We start from the raw sequence: 18,980 nt of genomic DNA on the forward strand, positions 1-18,980 counted from the left end.
CAATCTGATTTATAAATGACTTACCGGGAATCTTGCTTACTCTAAAGACACAATTGATCAGAGTATCTCGCAAGATATTTATGGTAATAATGGTGTTAATTTTTCTAAGCAGTGAGTATAACTTGAAAAGAGAGAAAGCTGAGTACACATGAAATCAAAATAGATTTTCCTTCAGTTGAAGCCAGTTAACTGAAAGAAGATAGGAAAACAGAAGTAAGTGTAATCACATTTAAATGTATAGGATGTGAAGCAGGTTTGGACCAAACCAACATATCTGGAAAATATGATATAATCAATGGTTGAGGCAATTGCGGGTATTTATCTTGGATAAGACTCAGAGGTAGATAATATTTGAAGTTACAGAGTTCAAGATCATTATGTGGTCAAGAAAGTAGACATACTCTATATGATTCCAGAGGAAAATTGACAGAGGTAGATTTTGCTTGATTATGAGAGAGAACTCTGTAGCCATTCAATGCTGCCTAAACTTGATTAGCTCTCAAAATAATGATCTCACTGCCACTGAAACTATTAAAAGACAATCTAAAGGTAGTAGAAAGAATCCCTTCTACAGTGAGTGAAACTATTGGCTTTGATGGCCCCTAGGAATTTCATCCAATCCTAAGTCTGTCTATAAATGCATGTTTCACTTAGCTTGCTCAGTAACATCTAATTTTGTCATAAAGTTATAAACATAGACAACATTAAAATATGAAGTCCTGCTTCTAATGTGATTTGAGGTAACACATTCCTGGGGTAGGTCCATTCCTTGGCATCTGAATACAACAGGTAAATTCTAAACAAAGACACAGCAAAGACCTATAAAACATAGTTTAAGGGAAAAAAAACTTGAAGATGCTCCTGAAGGGTGTCAAACCCACACATATTTGGTATTTGCGGCAAGGCTGCCAAATACCACTAGAATTACAAAAGCTCCCATATCACTTGTAACACATTTTAATACTTCCAAACATCTAAAATCCAATGCCACCCTTAGTTAAAAGTGAAAATAGAGAAGCAGATAGGAATTTTTAGATCTGAGTCCAAGTACTATTCCCTCACTTGGCTAGATAACATTCAGAGAAAAAGAAAAATCACCTATGAAATATGTAGGAAAATACAATATTAACCACGGAAAAAACGGATTGATATGGCCAAATATCCTGTTTGGGCAAGAATAAAGTAAGACAACTCAACTTTCACAACAGGAAGGCTGCCACCTGCATCTCTGATTTCCACAGTGCATAGCCCTGTGATCGTCAAGTGCCTGCTTGCTCTGAGAGGTCATTCTTGTCTGTCCCTTTTCTGTTCTTTAACAAAGGAGACTGCCTGTGCAGCCTGCATTCCCCCAACTCCCACATGAGCTAGATTCCAACTGGTTCAGACGACAGAAGGCTCTGTTGGAGGAAGAAACTACAATATTCCCCCTTTCTGTTTCAGGTGCTATTTCTAGCAGAGCCTGTTTCCTCAGTGGCTCTAAATGTTGACCATGGACAGGCCCACAGTTCCAACTTCCTCCTGGTGACTCTGGATGGTGGGTTCCTGTAACAATGTCTTCTTTCTTTGTCCAGCCAAGGGGCCTCACTGATGTTACAGTGGTGGTTTCTTGCTCCTGCTTATATCAGAGTGCCTCCTTAAAAGAGAGAGCACTGAGGGGCAAGCTACAAGAAGGTACTCACTCTCAGAGCAGAGTACAATCAGCACCTGAGAATGAGTGCTCCCTAAATGGTGTGCCCTAGGCACCTGGTTACCCTGCCCTAACCCAGAACCTGCTCATTTCTGGATTGCTTTGCTGCCTAATGTTTAGTTTTATGGTTCTCCAGTCACCTGTGCACAATTTCCTGGATTCGGCTGCTTACATGGCTCCTGTTTTCTGGCTGGACCCTGAAAGATCCAAGCATCCATTTCATGGAGTTGTCTGAATTTGCTTCTATCTAGCTTCTACCAAAGGCAAATTGAGAAAATATTAAAGGAAGACCTTTTTAGGAGTATACAATCCCTCCTCTTCTAAGTATTTTAATTCTAGCCTTACATCAATTTAGTTAATCAGAAAGACATAGACCAGGATCTCATGAGCTCAGACTCCTGCAGAAATAGCTTCCTTGAATGTCATTTTAAGGTTATTTTCTTGCATTTATTAATAGTTATTATAAACACTAAAAAATAAGTTGTGGTACATGATTTCTCCCCCCACATGTATCTTAAAACCTCCTGCTGGAGATATGGTTCTTAATTTTACTATATCGTGTCCTATATTAATCAGGATGATTAGGTTGAACTAAGGCGGGAAGAAAAAGAGGGGACATCTATTGGTTCACTTAAGTGGATTGTGGAAAGAGTTTGGAACTAATCTTGGAAAAGACTGGAAACTTTCTCTTTCCTTCTGTCTCCTTCCCTCTCTCCCTCCTCCTCTCTTCACCCTCCCATCTTCCCCTTTCTCCTTCCCTCTGTCTTCACCCCCTTCTCCTCATCATTTCTTTCCTGTGTGGACTTTATATTTTCATGTCTGCTATGCCAAAGGTCACAGGATTTTATATAAGAAAAGTGAGCACTTTTTCATGAGCTCCAGCCAGGAAACTATTGGGAAAGTTTTGGATCTTTATTGAGCCACCTTGAGTCACATGTCCATCTCTGGACCAGTTATTGAAGTCAAAGATTTCTTGCACTAGGGCCATGAGTCCACCATATCGTACACTTATTAGAGGTGTTGTGTATATGTTGTGTTTGTGTGTGTTTGTGTGTGTGTGTGTGTGTGTGTATAGGGAGAGTGCTGCAACTTCTACGCCCTCATAAGAACTACATGGTTGGACTTGTGGGGAACAGTTTCTTAGAAGAAGGAAGGTGTTATTTTCACAGATCAAACAAGGACTGTTCACCAAATTCCTGTGGTAGAAGCCACTTCGTATATTCCATTTAAATTTCAGTACCATAAAAACATCAGTGTTTAGCACTCATGTAACTCGTTATGTCTTTGTCTTTAGAAAAGTTAAAACCTCAGGTAATGCTCTGTAGTGGCAACTATTGGTCCCACCAGTGCACAAACATTTGTTGAGTTCCTATGTTCTTCTGGGTGCCAGGTATAGAGTCGTGGGAAATAACATGCACAGAATTTGTGCTCTTATGGAGCCAACTTTCTGGTGGAGGAGAAAAACACGTAAGATGGTTAAACGGCAAGGTAAGAATAATTCAGGAAACAAGTGACAGGAAGACATGGCAATTTACACCATTCTTCCAAGAAACTTTGCTTGACAAAGGAGTACTTGAGCTGAGACTCAGATGAAGTAGGAAAGTGAACTTAAGTACTCATCTGAAATAATCATGTTTAAGACAAAATGAACCAAGTCAGGACAAATGCCTTGAAAAGGGATGATGCTTGGTGTGTTGAGATCAGTAAAGAGACCACAATGACTGCAGCGGCAGGAACAGGGAGACAGTGTTAGACAATAACATCAGATGTGTGGCAGGGCCAGATCTTGTGGACAAGTATATTTTGATAAGGTCAATTATCATTAGTGTGGCAAACAGGAGTCTCCATCAGCATTTTTTCGATGGTAGGAATAGAATGGAAAACATCTTAGGGCATTGTACTTTCTTCTGTATCACGAAACATTTTGCTGTTTGATAGGCCACAATGTTTTGGATTAGGAAACCACAGTAGACTAAAGAGGATGTTACAGGCCAAAGCTCATGAAGCTATTAACAAATTAACTGAAGTCATGTTTATGCTTTCCTGTCAAATAAAACATGTTGACTTGAACAAAAGTCTTCTGTAATTGACTACAGGAGATTTAGTTTCTTACTAGACAATATAATACTTACATAAATGTCTACTAGTTGAACAGGTTCTGATTTCACAGGGAGACCTCCTTTTTTGTCAATATTACTATGAAATGATAGCTCTTATGAATATATTCAGCTTTATATAAGCTAAAGAATCAACCAAACAACATTATCAAGTATACACTTAGAAAAGGCTTAGGATACCAGTATATTTAAGAGACAGTCCTTGATAGAAAAAACTTATCATCTAGTGGAAAAGCTATGATGTCTATGTGAATATATAGAAGGAAGACTGTGAGAAATACTAATTCAAGAAATTAGGAAAATATTATAAGAGTTCAAGGAGAAGGAAGTTTTCAGGCCAGGTTAATCAGGGCAAGTTGCATGGAGGAAATGACTTCTGAATCTGGCCTTGAGGACTAGGATGATTTTACAGAGTATGGCACTTGGAAGGAGGCCTTTAAAAAGAACTAAAAACAACACCAATGACTGACCTTGTTAATAACAGTTTCCTGTTTATTGACATTTAACATTAATTCGATTCCTCCCACTATGTAGAACAATTTTGTAGAAGTACCCAAAATATTCATTTACTATTTATAAAAACATTTATTAAGTGGTTTCTATGTACAACTCACTATGGGGACAAAAATAAAAGTTAGATGCAATATTATAGAATGGGTTTTTAAAGATAGGAGTATGATATGTACACACACACATTTTTTAACTTTGAAATGCTACATTACTGAATATGTTTAAGATAGCTATATATAAGTATAAGAGGAGATATGCGTATCTTTATGTTGCTATTGGTGGGTATGTGTGTATATATATTTCAGCCATCTCACATAATTCATGTTTAATTTAGAACTCTCAGAATCTTCTTTACAGCTAGTGTCCACAAGACATCTGAAAGTACTATTGCATTTCTTAATAGAATTAGGTCTGTTCTTGCTCAGTATTTCAGGCCAGTGCCTAATCTTGTATCAATTACTCACATCATCTCACATGTCCAGAAAGAATTTATATCAAAGTTTGTAAGCCATCTAACAAAAATGCATGCATGCTTCTCTAAAGTAGAGCTATATTTGAAATTTAATTTTACAGAGGTGGAACTCTTCCAGGCATCATATCTCACTAAGGATAAGAGAAATCCAAAACTGTATACAAAATGAAGTACAGTACTGTATAGTTATGCAAAATTTGCTGGTTTCTTATTGCAATATATGTAAAACCAAACGTAATACTGTCAAGTTGGTATCTAACTCAAAGGTGAATGATTTATGTACACGAATAACTCATTATCACTTTACCAAAGACAAATGACAATTGAGAGTCGGAGAAAGCACTCAAGTTTAATTTTACCCAAGTTTTTGTCTCTTTCACCAACCACATATTTATAAACATCATTTCACACCAGACAAGGTTTGGGGAATACAATAGATGTGGCCTTTGGGTTTGCTTTTAGTTCTTCAGTAACTGGTATTTGACTTAGGAAGGGTTACTTTACCTCTTTCGGTCTCACTTTCCATATTTGAAAAGTGAGTTGTTGAAATAGTCCCCTTCAAAGTCTTACTTGTAGAGTACCGACAAACATTCTTTTTTAAAAAAAAAAAAAGAGGAAGGATAAGGTTTATGGTTACTCTCCTAACTATAAAGGAAATGAGAGATGTTTAAGACCTCCCTATAAAGTTTCAATAAAATGTCATTCAGGGTGCTCATACCTGCCGAACATCAGACATTCATAGCACAGGTTTGCACGTGGTAGACAGTCTGTGTTAGGTGAGTCAGGGAACATATTTTGCGTTTCTAATATATAATTCTACCGATAAGATATATAACAGTTAGGGGGCGCCTGGGTGGCTCAGTCGGTTAAGCGGCTGCCTTCGGCTCAGGTCATGATCCCAGGGTCCTGGGATCGAGTCCCGCATCGGGCTCCCTGCTCTGTGGGGAGCCTGCTTCTCCCTCTCCATCTGCGTGCTACTCCCCCTGCTTGTGCTATCTCTCTGTCAAATAAATAAATAAAATCTTAAAAAAAAAATATATAACAGTTAAAACTGCATATTTAACATTAAGAGGATAGCATGTTGATTGTACTATAAATCATCATGCTTCTCAATATATATGAAACTCTTTTTCTAAGTCACAGTTCCAAATGTTTTCTGAGTCATGGATTCCTCCAGGACCACTATATCCTTTTGCTAGAAAAAAAAAAAATGCACAAAAAAGACACACATTCAAGTGAATATATTGATCTGATCTGTGGGCAGAATACTTTTCTAAAAGAAATGTATTGAATTCACTTGTCACTTTAATCCAGGGGAGGAAAAATGTTCCATTGTTACTAGTAAGCTGTGTAGCCCATGTCTCTGCACATTGTGGTGTCAGTTAGTGTTTTTTAACCTAGACATTTCTGAAATTTAGGATGAAGATAAGTTTTAATGTCACCATTTTTTTTTATTATTAAAACACCAGCAACATTTAAACATTTATCTGACCAAGTAACATTAAGTAGGAAATCTCTGTAAGACATAAAATAGAAGATGTAATATCTTCTCATGAGAAACAACTTAATGTGTTATATTAAGACTTTTGCCCTTAGGGTGCTGCTACAGAACTTGGAACCAAAATCAGTTAACTCTGTGCCCTGAAAATGGAGAAAAAGAAAAAAAAAAAACACAAATCTAATTTGTAAAATTATTCTGTGGTGTTTTGTTGGCAAGCAGTATAAACATCCTGAAGAATAATGACCCATTGTATTTTTTAGTCATCCAGACATTCTTTAAGGTAGTAAAGATTTTTTTTTTTTAGAGTAAATTGTTTTTTGGAGAGTCAAGAAGAAACATGTGGAACACATTCCTTGGCATTCTAAAATCTCCAACTGTGAGTGACACATGTACAGTATTTTGAAAGTTAAGAAAAAAAAATCGTACTGTTGTTCTCCAAATCATACTGTATCTGCTAAGTAATACTGCTTTTGAAAAGGTGTGGCTAGTGTGTCAAAGTCTGGTAATCAAGGGTAGGGGGTGTAGGGTGGGAGAGGGACTAAAACCAAATAGGCAAAGATTTATTTGCTACTTTTGAAATACATTGTTGATTAGAATACTTGGCACATGGTGAGAACAAGAATATAATTTCTTCCTTCACGTTCCTTTGAGAGTAAATTCCCTTAATGAAAACAGATTTATTTTGGTACTTCATTTAAAATTAAAACCACTCTTTGAATAAGAGAAGGTAACCATCATTTTATCAGAACGTCAAAAAATGCCACCATAAAATTAGACCAGTGTTCTACAAAGTAATATTTTATATTTTAAATGTATGTGTACTTGTGGACCCTGGACTTAAATATATTGAAGAAGTACTCAAGGTAGTCAGCGATGTCACTCTGGCTGCTGCAAAACACATAGCTGTGTAAAACTACCTGAAAACACATTAATAAGGAAATCCTCCTACTTAAAACTTGAGAGAGGAAAGTCTATAAATAGTAGCAAAATTAAATAAGAATGTAAATGGCTGTTTACTAGTAGGGCAGAAAGTTTGTGTGATTCATTGTGATCCACATGAATGACAAATACAGCAAATCAAGATAATCATTGGCCCCATCAGATATGTAATATATGCGTGTGAATATGGGGCCTTTGGGGCATAACTGATGGAAACCTCCCTTGAAATTAGAGTCAACAAATAAGCCTCTATGAAAACACCTTAGAAATTTTAAAAAAAGATGTAGTAAGAATGACTGTTTTGCTTCTCTATGCTTTTTTTCTAAAATATGAGTTACTTCTTTTCTCCAAAGAGGCAATCTGCTGTCTTGGGACCTTGCCTTCCTCAAAATTTTCACTTTTATCTGTTGGAACCATATCCAAAATTATTTCCATTCTTCCCATGCTAACCACATATGCTCACCTCTTAAATTTCTGGGTTTTGTTCTCTTCCTCAATTATACTGCATCGTAGCTTTCTCCCCCCTGACCGCCCTTGCCCCATGACTACTAGAGCTCTCCTCTCTCCCACATATATCTGCCTTCAACTTTTATATCTGGAATAACAACTATATGGTTTGAATTTCATCTAGAGATTTATTTATGTTTCAAAATGTAATCCATAATACTGTGCCAATACAACCTTACAAATTCTTTAAAGCAATCTAAAGGAGAGCATGCAAATGATCACTGAAAATGCCAGTCATCTTCATCTGTACTTGGATAAGCTCCTGTAAAATGGTCTAAGGATTATTTTGAATACCACCTAAGACCAAACTGATTATACAGACTTCCTTTGTTATAGGCATGCCCCAGATGCTCAGATCTCATATTGCTGCTGTATATTTCAGCCAATAGGCTTCTCAGAAGTAGTTAAGGGCAAAATGTATACATCAAACAATGACTCCATCACAGTTAAAACACAGTTTATGAAGGAAAATTGTGCATGGAAGGTACAAAGAGTCTCTTCCCATGTGGAACAGTATGTGTTGTCAATATTCACAAAGAAATTATGTTAGGGTTGGAGTGCTGAGTCCATGCAGCCTTTGCCTGAGAAGAGAGAGAAAGATATGTGGAAAAAATGGCTTTTGCAATGTAAAAAATTCTGCAACTATTTTAAAGCAAATGAAAAAGAAATGTTATAATTCATAATTTATTTACTGCTATGCCTTAGTTTCCTTGCTTTAGAACTATTACAGAGAAAGTTCCAGAAAAGTTATGCTAGAACATACAAGTTTTCAAAGTGTTCCTGTAAGATAATAAAATATATTCAGATACCGATATTTCAAAATATAACAATAGAAACATAAAAATTTTGGTTTGAAACTGTAGGTCAACTGCAGATTTTCTATCAAATAAAAATACCTACATTTGTTCCCTAAATACAGTAACCCCTTGGCACCTCTCCAGATGGAATCATCACTGAAAGAAAGTGAGCTTTGTCTTTTGTTCTGTTTCTGATTGAGCTGTTCATTTTTCTGCTTCACATACTCCTGCTTTCCTGAGAGAACACAAGGGACATGCTTTCAGTATAAAATATTTCCAAAGTCTTTTGATTGTTTTGAGTCTCCCCTCCAGGGCCATACTCTGTATGTACAGGATCATTTTTAAAAAATGAGAATACAAAACAGGTGGAAATCGGGAACCAAATAAAACTTTTCAGACCAAATTGTCTTATTTTGATTAGAGCTTTGTTCCTTTTTTATCTACTTTAAATATTATATTGGCAATGAGATTCTTGAACAATTATCTAGGATTAAAATTTCTGTCAAGATACACATTTCTAGAAACAATGACTGTGAGCAATACGAATATTAAATTCCAAGAGAAATTGTTAATTGCTAATGTGTGATAGCTGAAAAAATTACATCTATGTCATTAGATTTTCATGAAGAGGATTCACTGGTTTAAAAATCTTACAAGATTATATAGAAAAATATTAGACTCCTAGTTGTGGAAATCAAATTAAAAAAAGACAAAAGACATAAAAGTCTTATTCTGCAGGGGCGCCTGGGTGGCTCAGATGGTTAAGCGTCTGCCTTTGGTCAGGTCATGATCCCAGGGTCCTGGGATCGAGTCCAACATCAAGCTCCCTGCTAGGCGGGGAGCCTGCTTCTCCCTCTGCCTCTCTCTCTCTCTCTGTCTCTCTCTCTCTCTCTCTCTCTGACTCTCATGAATAAATAAATAAAACATTAAAAAAAAAAAGTCTTATTCTGCAGCCATAACATTGATAACGTGACTTAGTGATTTAAGTTTTTTGAGTTCAAGAAAGCACTCCACAGCTAGGCCTCTATATACCCACCTGGATAGACATCTAAAGGATGTTTTTAATAGATAAAACCTAAAACAAAGTTCTCCAAACACAAATAATATGGCAATAGCTAAGCCTGACATTCAGTTTGAATTGTGATTCAAAACAACCTAGTGAGGCCCAACATAAAATAAAGCTTCCTCGGGGTGCCTGGGTGGCTCAGTTGGTTAAGCGACTGTCTTCGGCTCAGGACATGATCCTGGAGTCCCAGGATCGAGTCCCGCATCGGGCTCCCTGCTCAGCGGGGGGTCTGCTTCTCCCTCTGACCCTCTTCCCTCTTGTGCTCTCTCATTCTCTCTCTCTAATAAATAAATAAAATCTTTAAAAAAAATTAAAAAAAAAATAAAGTTTCCTCTGTGTGGATTTCCACAGGTAAAGCCAACACCCTCTCTTACTTTCTAGTCTTTTAGAATTAAGTATTTTGTGCATTTTCCCAAGCATTGTGAACCTGCCTAAGCTCCCCATGAAATCAGTCCTGGAGGATGCTTTGTCATAAAGAAGTCTTTTCCTGATTAGAACGTGGTAAGACAGGTTCTCTTATTTTAAAACCTTTCTTGTTTATTCTGCTTTATACTCCTCTATTTGTTTTGCTTTTTCTTATTAGGTTTATTGAAAGATAGTTGACATGTAACATTATGTAAGTTTAAGGTATACAACATGTCAATTTCATACATTTATATATTGCAAAATAATTACCACCATAGCGTTAGCTAATACCTCCATTTGATCATGTAATTACCATCTCTTGTATATCATGAGAATATTTAAGATCTACTCAATTAACAACTTTCAGGTATATAATACAGTATTATTGGCTATAGTCAACGTGCTGTATATTAGATCCTTGGACCTTATTAATTTTATAATTGGAGGTTTGTACCATTTGACCAATCTGTCCCCATTTCCTCTACCCTGCCAGTCCCACTTACTGTGTTTCTTTGAGTATAGCTTTTTTTAGCCTTCACATATAAGTGGTATCATACAGAATTTGTCTTTCTGTGACTGACTTGTCTCAGTATAATGCCCTCAAAGTGCATCTAAGTTGTCAAGTTGTCATAAATGACAAATTTCCTTTCCCATGGCTGAACATACATGTGTGTCCATACCACATCTTCATCCATCAAAGGGCACTTAGGTTGTTTCTCTATCTTGGCTATTGTAAATAATGCTGCAATGAACATGGGGTACAGATAGGTCTTTTTTAAACTTTTTTATTAGAAAAGAAAAAAAATATTACATAGGTCTTAATACCTGGACACCAAATATATTCACGAACAGCGAGTATCTTCATGTAAACCGTTCTAGGTAGAAGACCCAGATGGCACTCCTCTGGGGGAGGGGTTCCAGCCCCCACCCCAATCAGCCCCATCCCCTCACAGCTCAACTCTTCAGTACACATAGGGGGACAAGCCAAAGGCAGCCCCCACGTGCATTTTTCTTTCAGGTGTCAAAGATCCCTAAATGATTCCAACATCTACCCTTCCTCCTCTTAGATTCATGCCTTTGTAAGATAGCTGCCTAGGACAGGTCAGTAGTGAAGCTCTGATAAAAAACAAACACAAAAGCTACAAAAACAGGAAACACCTTGGGCCCCTTAAGACCATGAGATACACAAACTACCTCTGTGACCTCCCCATCTCTCCGGGGCAACTACCAGGAGCACACATCCCTTGCAGAGGCCAGTGCAGCCCAGTCATTCTCCTGACTCTATCACACCACTGTTGTCTTAATTGTCAGGAACAATAAAAATAATAAGGCACATGTTACATATACATCCAGCCAGAAGCCCGGTTGCCCCCTAAGCCTTTGTTTCATGCTACAGTACTGGGGAGCATGTGCCCCCAACTGCGAGCCGCCTGCACACCTCAGTGAGCTTCCTAGGAACCACAATGTTCCCTCTACCTCAATCTTCTTCCCCTCAGGTGGCTGTTGTCCATTTCCTAAGAGTAGGCACCAGTCTCTCAGCTCCTGCCTGCCTAAGTCCACCCCTCAAATTCAGTTGTCTCTGCCATGGGGGTGGGGTTTGTCCCCAAGCCCAAGTTCAATACTTCTCAATGAATAGTTCTTGGGAGCTATACAGATATTTCTTGGTGATTTGGAAGCCCATTTGCTCCGGGTCAGGGACGGGCTGAAGCCAGAGATGGAAGGAGTGATGGTGGAGCTGAATAGCCCCTGGATCTTAGGCCAGAGGTATAAGTTCAGACGCAGCATGAGGGTCAGCTGGAAGCTGGGTACCAGGCTGGGGTCGAGGGCCTGCTGGCCAGTGCTGTGGCATCTCTTGCCCTGCTGTACACAGATACCCAGAAGTGCCCCTCACAGACCACGGGGTTTGCTGTAGCCCAGATGCAGTAGTTCCTTGCTCACCTGGCTGACCAGCCAGCTGGGCATTGATGACAGCCATTCTAACGGGTATGAGGTAATATCTTGTGGTTTTGATTTACATTTCCCTGAGGATTAGTGGTGTTGAGCACCTTTCTATGTATCTGTTGGCCATCTGTATGTCTTCTTTGGAAAAATATCTTCTCAGTTCTTTTGTCCATTTTTTAAAAGATTTTATTTATTTGAGACAGCGCACGTGCAAGAGAGCATGAGCGGGGCGGGGAAGAGGGAGAAGGAGAAGCAGGCTCCCTACTGAGCAGGGATCCTGATGCAGGGCTCTATCCCAGGACTCAGGGATCATGACGTGAGCTGAAGGCAGACACTTAACTGAGCCACCCAGGCGCCCCTTTTTGCCCATTTTTAAATTGTGTTGTTTGTTTGCTATTGAGTTGTAGGAGTTCTTCATCTGTTTTACATATCAATCCCTTATCAGATATGTGACTTGCAAATATTTTCTCCCATTCCACGGGCTGCCTCTTTATTTTCCTGATTGCTTCTTTTGATGTGCAGAAGGCTTTTAGTTTGATGTAGTCCCACATAGCCTCTTGTAGTTTATTTTTGCTTTTGTAGTTTGTGCTTTTGATGTCATATCCAGAAAATTGCTTCCAAGACCAATGTAAAGGAACATTTTTCCCTATGTTTTCCTCTAGCAGTTTTAGGGTTTTAGGTCTTCTAAGAGTTTCATCCATTTCAAGTTAATTTTTGTGAGTGGTGTAAGATAGGAGTCCAAGTTCATTCTTCTGCATATGGTTATCCAGTTCCCAACATCATTTATTGAAGAGCCTATCCTTTCCCCATTGAGGATTCTTGGCTCCCTTGCAAATATTACTTGAACACATATGCGAGAACTTATTTCTGGGCTCTCAACTCTGTTCCATTGGTCTATATGTCTATTTTTATGCCAGAAACATTCTGTTTAACTTTGTTGAATAGCTGTATATTCAAGTTTGAAATCAGGAAGCATGATGCCTCCAGCTTTGTTCTTCTCAGGACTGCTTTGGTTCTTTGGGACTTTTTTAGGATTTTTTTTTTTTTATTTCTGTGAATAATGTCACTGGAACTTTTATAGAAGTTTCATTGAATTTGTAGATGGATTTGGGTAATATGGACATTGTAACAGTATGAATTCTTCTAATCCATGACCACAGGATATCTTTCCATTTGTTGTGTCTTTTTCAATTTCTTTCATCAAAGTCTTAGAGATCTACTACCTCCTGGGTAAAATTTATTCCCAAGTATTTTAATGTTTTTGATGATACTATGAATGGGATTGTTTTCTTTATTTTTTGATGTTTTGTTGTTAATGTATAGAAACCCAATTGTTATTCAGCTTTACTGAATTCATTGATTAATTCTAGCAGTGTTTTGGTGGAGATTAGGATTTTCTGTATATAAAACAGTATCATCTATAAACAAAGACAGTTTTGCTTCTTTCTTTGATGTCTTTTATTTCTTGTCTGATTGCTCTGGCTAGGACTTCAGAACTATGTTGAATAGAACTGACAAGAAGGGGCACTCCTGTCTTGCTCATAATCTTACAGGAAAAACTTCCAACTTTTCATTGAGCATGATGTTGTTTAGGTATATCACACATCACATTTACAGATTTTGTTTTTAAGTTTCATGAACAAAGCTGTCAGGATCATTTCAAAGAATATAAACTTTATAAATCAACATTGGGGCATTTGCCATCTTTAGGATACTGAATTCTCTCCTCTGTGAACATTATATATCTAGCTGTTTGTCCTGATTTCTTTATATTTCTTTTTTTAACTTAAATTCAGTTAGCCAACATATAGTACATCATTAGTTTCAGATGTAGAGTTCAGTAATTCATCAGTTGCATGTAACACCCAGTGCTCATCATATCATGTGTCCTCCTTAATGTCCATCACCCAATTCCCCCATCCCCCACCCCTTTGTATTTTTTGAATATCATTTTTAATATGTATAGGTTTTTACATAAAAAATTTAGTATATGGGCGCCTGGGTGGCTCAGTTGGTTAAGCAACTGCCTTCAGCTCAGGTCATGATCCTGGAGTCCCGGGATCGGGTCCCGCATCGGGCTCCCTGCTCGGCAGGGAGTCTGCTTCTCCCTCTGACCCTCTTCCCTCTCATGCTCTCTGTCTCTCATTCTCTCTGTCTCAAATAAATAAATAAAAAATCTTCAAAAAAAAAATTTAGTATATATTTGGTTTTAACACATATTTGGTTTCTTCTAGTAATCTATAGTTCTTTTGTTGCTAACTTCAGTATTTTATTTAGTTTGTTAGATACTGAGAATTATATATAGTCTATTAAGCTATTCTGTGTAGGAGAACTGTGATGTTGGATATTTTTTAGCCTAAAACTTTGCTGAATACTTTTATTACTATATATATTCCCATTCCTACTACCACACAATAGTTATTACAAATGATAGGACTCTCTAGGAAAATCCAAGAGAATATATATTCTATCATTATAATAAAACATTTGAAAATACAGATGATTTTTTTAAAGTTCTTTTTTTAAAAGATTTTATTTATTTGAGAGAGAGAGAGGAAAAAAACACAAGCAGAGGGAGGAGCAGAGGGAGAGGGAGAAGCAGACTCCCTGCTAAGCAGGGAGCCAGATGTGGGGCTCATCCCAGGACCCTGGGATCATGACCTGAGCTGAAGGCAGACGCTTAAACTGACTGAGCCACCCAGACACCCCTGATTTTTAAAGTTCTAATTACTTTTTATTTTTCTTATTTTATTACATTTATTACAGTGCTAAAACATTGATAGACATCTTGTTTTAGAAAGAGACTCAATTAAAAAGTTCATAATTTAATATAATATTCATTGTAAGGTTTTGATAGATAATATGAGCTCCAGGAAGGTTCCCATCTACTTTAAAAAGGTTTTATCAAGAACAAGTATTTAGTCTGGTGATGGGTAATAAAGAGGGCACGTACTGACTGGAGCGTTGGGTGTTATACGCAAACAATGAATCATGGAACACTACATCAAAAACTAATGATGGAATGTATGGTGATTAACATAACATAATAAAATAAAAGCAAGTATTAACCATTTTCTGCATTCCTTAAGAGATGGTTTTCTAATCTATTAATATTATGATTATATCAATTTCCTGATATTGAACTAATCTTTATTCATTCCTGGTATAAACCTTGGTGTCTCAGTCAGTTTGGGCTACTATAATAGAATACTATAAACTGTGTGGCTCACAAAACAGCCATTTGTTTCTTACACTTCTGGAGACTGGGAAATCCAGCATCAAGGTGCCAACAGATTTGATGTCTGGTGAGGTCCCACTTCCTGATTTGCAGATGGATGTTTTCATGTTGTATTCTTACATGATCAAGAGAAAACCCATCTCATTTCTTCTCATAAGAACCTAGTCCTACTCGTGAGGCTTCTACTCTTATGACCTAATTACCTCCCAAAAGTTCCCATCTCCTAAAACTATAACAGGAGCTTTAAGATTTTAACATATGACTTGGCTGGGGGTGGGGCACAAATATTCAGTTCATAACAATTGGTCATGTTGTATTCATTCTTTTCCATTTTGTAACAATTTTATAACAGTTTTTCAATTTTATAACAGTTTAAAATCTGTGTTAAAACTTTTTTTTTTTTTTGCATTTATGCCCATGCATGTTTTAAAGTTGGTCTGGCTCCAAAACCACTGTACTTAATCTCTATGGTGTACTGCCATTAGTAATGGAAGTTGTTAAATAACAAAAATTCAACAGAGTAAATTTTAAAGATCCAATTGGCTTTACTAACTCGATTAATGAATCAGGCAGCATGCCATCTAGCAAGTAGAGGGGACTTCCAAAGGGCTACAGAAAAGAAGTTTTTAAAGGTAGAGAGGGAGCAGGAAAAAAAATTAAATTATTAGCAAAAAATCCATTGTTTTAAGCAAGGTCACCCTCCTAAGGTAAAGAGAAAAGGTGTATTAGTAAATTTCCTAGTGCTAACCAGGAAATTCCCATGTGGTCTGGTTAAAGGTTACATTCCTCAAGGGTTGAAACTGCAGTTAATTTAGGTATTAAATCTTGATTTACTGACTTGAGGCCTTAACCTAAGTGATGCCAATTTGGGCCTGTGGTTTTCTTTTTAACAAAGTGAATAATTGTCCTAAGATATATTAAGGTGAAAATAAAAGCTGGATGAAAGTATGTCAGACTGTAAGACTCTTGAGTGCAGAATCTATTTGTAGACCTTCTGAGGCTCAGTATTGAGGCCCCTAGAACCCTACTCCATAAACCTTTATGGTTAGTGGGGCAGAAATTTGAGCAAAATTATGCCTGATGGACTAAATTATTTTGACTTATCAAGAGACAGTATCACTAGTCAAGCAGGAGGGAAACAATTTTTTAGGAATTATGAGGGATAAACCTTGAAAATAGTGATAGCTCAAGGGAATGAGGTGCAAAATCAAGAACAAGAGCTTTGCCATTAAGTGCCATAAGAAATAAAGGATGAAGTTCCATTTCTTGAGCTAATCTGACAAACTGAAATGGCTTTTGTGATTTATTGATTTATTTATATATTTTTTTAAGATTTTATTTATTTATTTGACAGAGAGAGAGAGGGAGCACAAGTAGGGGGAGAAGCGGGGAGAGGGAGAAGGAGAAGCAAGTTCCCCACTGAGCAGGGAGCCCCATGCGGGGCTGGATCCCAGGACCCCAGGATCATGACCTGAGCTGAAGGCAGCCGCTTAAGGACTGAGCCACCCAGGCGCCCCTGAAATGGCTCTTGTGCTTTAACTCTTCTGTCTCCACTGCCTCTTCCATAGTTCAGGCACAACTCTTCTCTGCTTTGGGGGACCGCAACAGCAGTTTAAAATGTATGTATAGGACAGTGGTTTGATCATTAACCATCCAGTCACTCCTGCAAAAACCATGGGGAATCAGCTATGCATCTCCCTCTCCCCTTTCTCTCTCTTTCTTGCCTTCCATTTTCAGCCAATCATGAGGTCCTACTAGTATTAGCTCCTAAATAATTTCCAATAGCCCTCTTCTCCTACTCTTTATAGTATATGCCCTATACACAAAGCCATCAGTAACTCTTGCTTGGTTCGCTGAAAGAGACTACCACCTGATCTGCCTTGTCCTATGTTCCTTACATTGACCCTCTACAGATCTGCCAGAAAGATTTTTCTAAAAATACAAACCTGAAGTTCTAATATCATTTCCCTGCTTAAAATCCTTTGTGTCTCTCCATCACCTACTGGATGAAATCCAAGATTCTTACCAATGCTAGTGAGGCCCTTCATGTTTTGGCATCAGGATATGTTGTGCAGCCTCATTTTTTTATCATTGTCTTACATTATATTTACATGACCATTTTCTTTATGTTGCCATTATCTTGAAGTTCATATTTCAACAACATAAAACTTGTAGATTCCCTCACTGTTTGTAACTTCCTTGTTCTTACCACAACGTCTTTTCCCCTTGAAAATTTGCCTATATATGAAGTAATTTTTTGTCATCTGAAAGATTGCTTCTTTTATAAAACTACATTTTTGGAATAAAATCATGGTTTCAACTAATAAAGATCTCATTTTAAGAAGTTCTTACACACCTGTAAAAAAACATTTATTTTATGGATTTCCATGCCTGCAGTTCAAATATACAGCCTACATTCAATATAGAATATATTTTTGTTTTAGAATATATTTTCTCTTTGTGAATATTCTTTTTTGCAAATGTTTCAAGCAAGAGTCATTTCAGATTTCTTCTGCATAGACATCTAGTATTATGTTGCCATGCTACCTGAATGGACATTACTTAATTCCTGTTCCACCTTACATCTAACACCAACTAGAACTGAATTAAATAATTCAACTACAGCTCACTTAAGGAAAATCAGCAGACCGAAACAAATAAACAAAAATCAGCTTCTGAATTTTTAATTGTTTCACAGACCTTCCAAGTATTCCCCCATTAAGTACACATGTTCTGCTCTTTTTGTATCCTTAGGTACTGTGGTATCAGGTAGTCCTACTTTTCCACAAAGAAATCAAGTAAAAAAAATTCCTTATCATTGATGTAAGAAATAGAGTGTTTCTATTGAAACTGTATATTCTTAGCAGTATTTAGTCACTTTGAAGATAGGTATTGAACATTAAGCATATACTATGTGCTAGACCCTGTGCTAGAAATTATGACTAGTCTTTTTCCTCACTGATAAGTGGAACACTGACATTAAGTAAGCAGTGTATAGTGCTGCAATAAACATGGAGGTATAGGAATGCCTGGGTGGCTCAGTTGGTTAAGAGGCTGCCTTCGGCTCAGGTCATGATCCCAGGGTCCTGGGATCGAGTCCCGTATCGGGCTCCCTGCTCCTTGGAGCCTGCTTCTCCCTCTGCCTCTCTCTCTCTCTCATGAATAAATAAATAAAATCTTTAAAAAAAAAAAAAAAGAGGCTGCCTTCAGCTCAGGTCATGATCCCAGGGTCCTGGGACTGAGCCCCACATCAGGCTCCCTGCTCCACGGGAAGCCTGCTTCTCCCTCTCCCTCTGCCTGCCGCTTCCCCTACTTGCGTGCACTCTCTCTCTCTGACAAATAAAATCTTAAAAAAAAAAATGGAGGTAAAGATATCTCTTCAATACTGTTTTCATTTCCTTTGGATATATACCCAGAAGTAGGATTACTGGATCATATGGTAGTTCTGTCTTCAATTTTTTGAGGTACCTCCATACTGTTTTCCACTGAGGCTAAACCAATTTACATTCTCACCAACAGTACTAGGGTTCCCTTTGTTCCACATCCTCACCAGTATTTATTGCCTCTTGTCTTTTTGATGGTAGCCATTCTTACAGGTATGAGGTTACATCTCATCATGGCTTTGATTTGCATTTTTCTGATGATTAATGATATTGAACACACATTATTAACAATAGTTAAGATATGGAAACAAGCTAAATGTCCATGAACTGATTAATGGATAAAGAAAATGTGGCGCATATATGCAATGAAATATTCTTCAGGTATGAGAGAGAAAGAAATCCTCTCATTACCAACAA

At 37.5% G+C, this 18,980-nt stretch overlaps 1 protein-coding gene across 2 annotated transcripts in view; it reads right to left on the minus strand.

The window, feature by feature from the left end:
* Window positions 1-18,980, minus strand: part of HMGCLL1 (3-hydroxy-3-methylglutaryl-CoA lyase like 1) — a 175,473-nt gene that overhangs the window by 16,456 nt on the left and 140,037 nt on the right. Inside the window, exon 8 of one of the 2 annotated variants that reach the window (XM_031038022.2) lies at window positions 4,331-8,314. The exons of the other annotated variant lie outside the window; for it this stretch is intronic. Within the exon in view, the coding sequence (XP_030893882.2) occupies window positions 8,264-8,314 (51 nt within the window). The 3' untranslated portion in view covers window positions 4,331-8,263. Of the gene's footprint in view, window positions 1-4,330; window positions 8,315-18,980 lie in introns of those variants that run through there. 2 annotated transcript variants of the gene reach the window in all.

This window comes from Leptonychotes weddellii, chromosome 8, assembly GCF_054177405.1.
Source record: "Leptonychotes weddellii isolate Sample4059 chromosome 8, ASM5417740v2, whole genome shotgun sequence".
Taxonomy (NCBI): domain Eukaryota; kingdom Metazoa; phylum Chordata; class Mammalia; order Carnivora; family Phocidae; genus Leptonychotes; species Leptonychotes weddellii.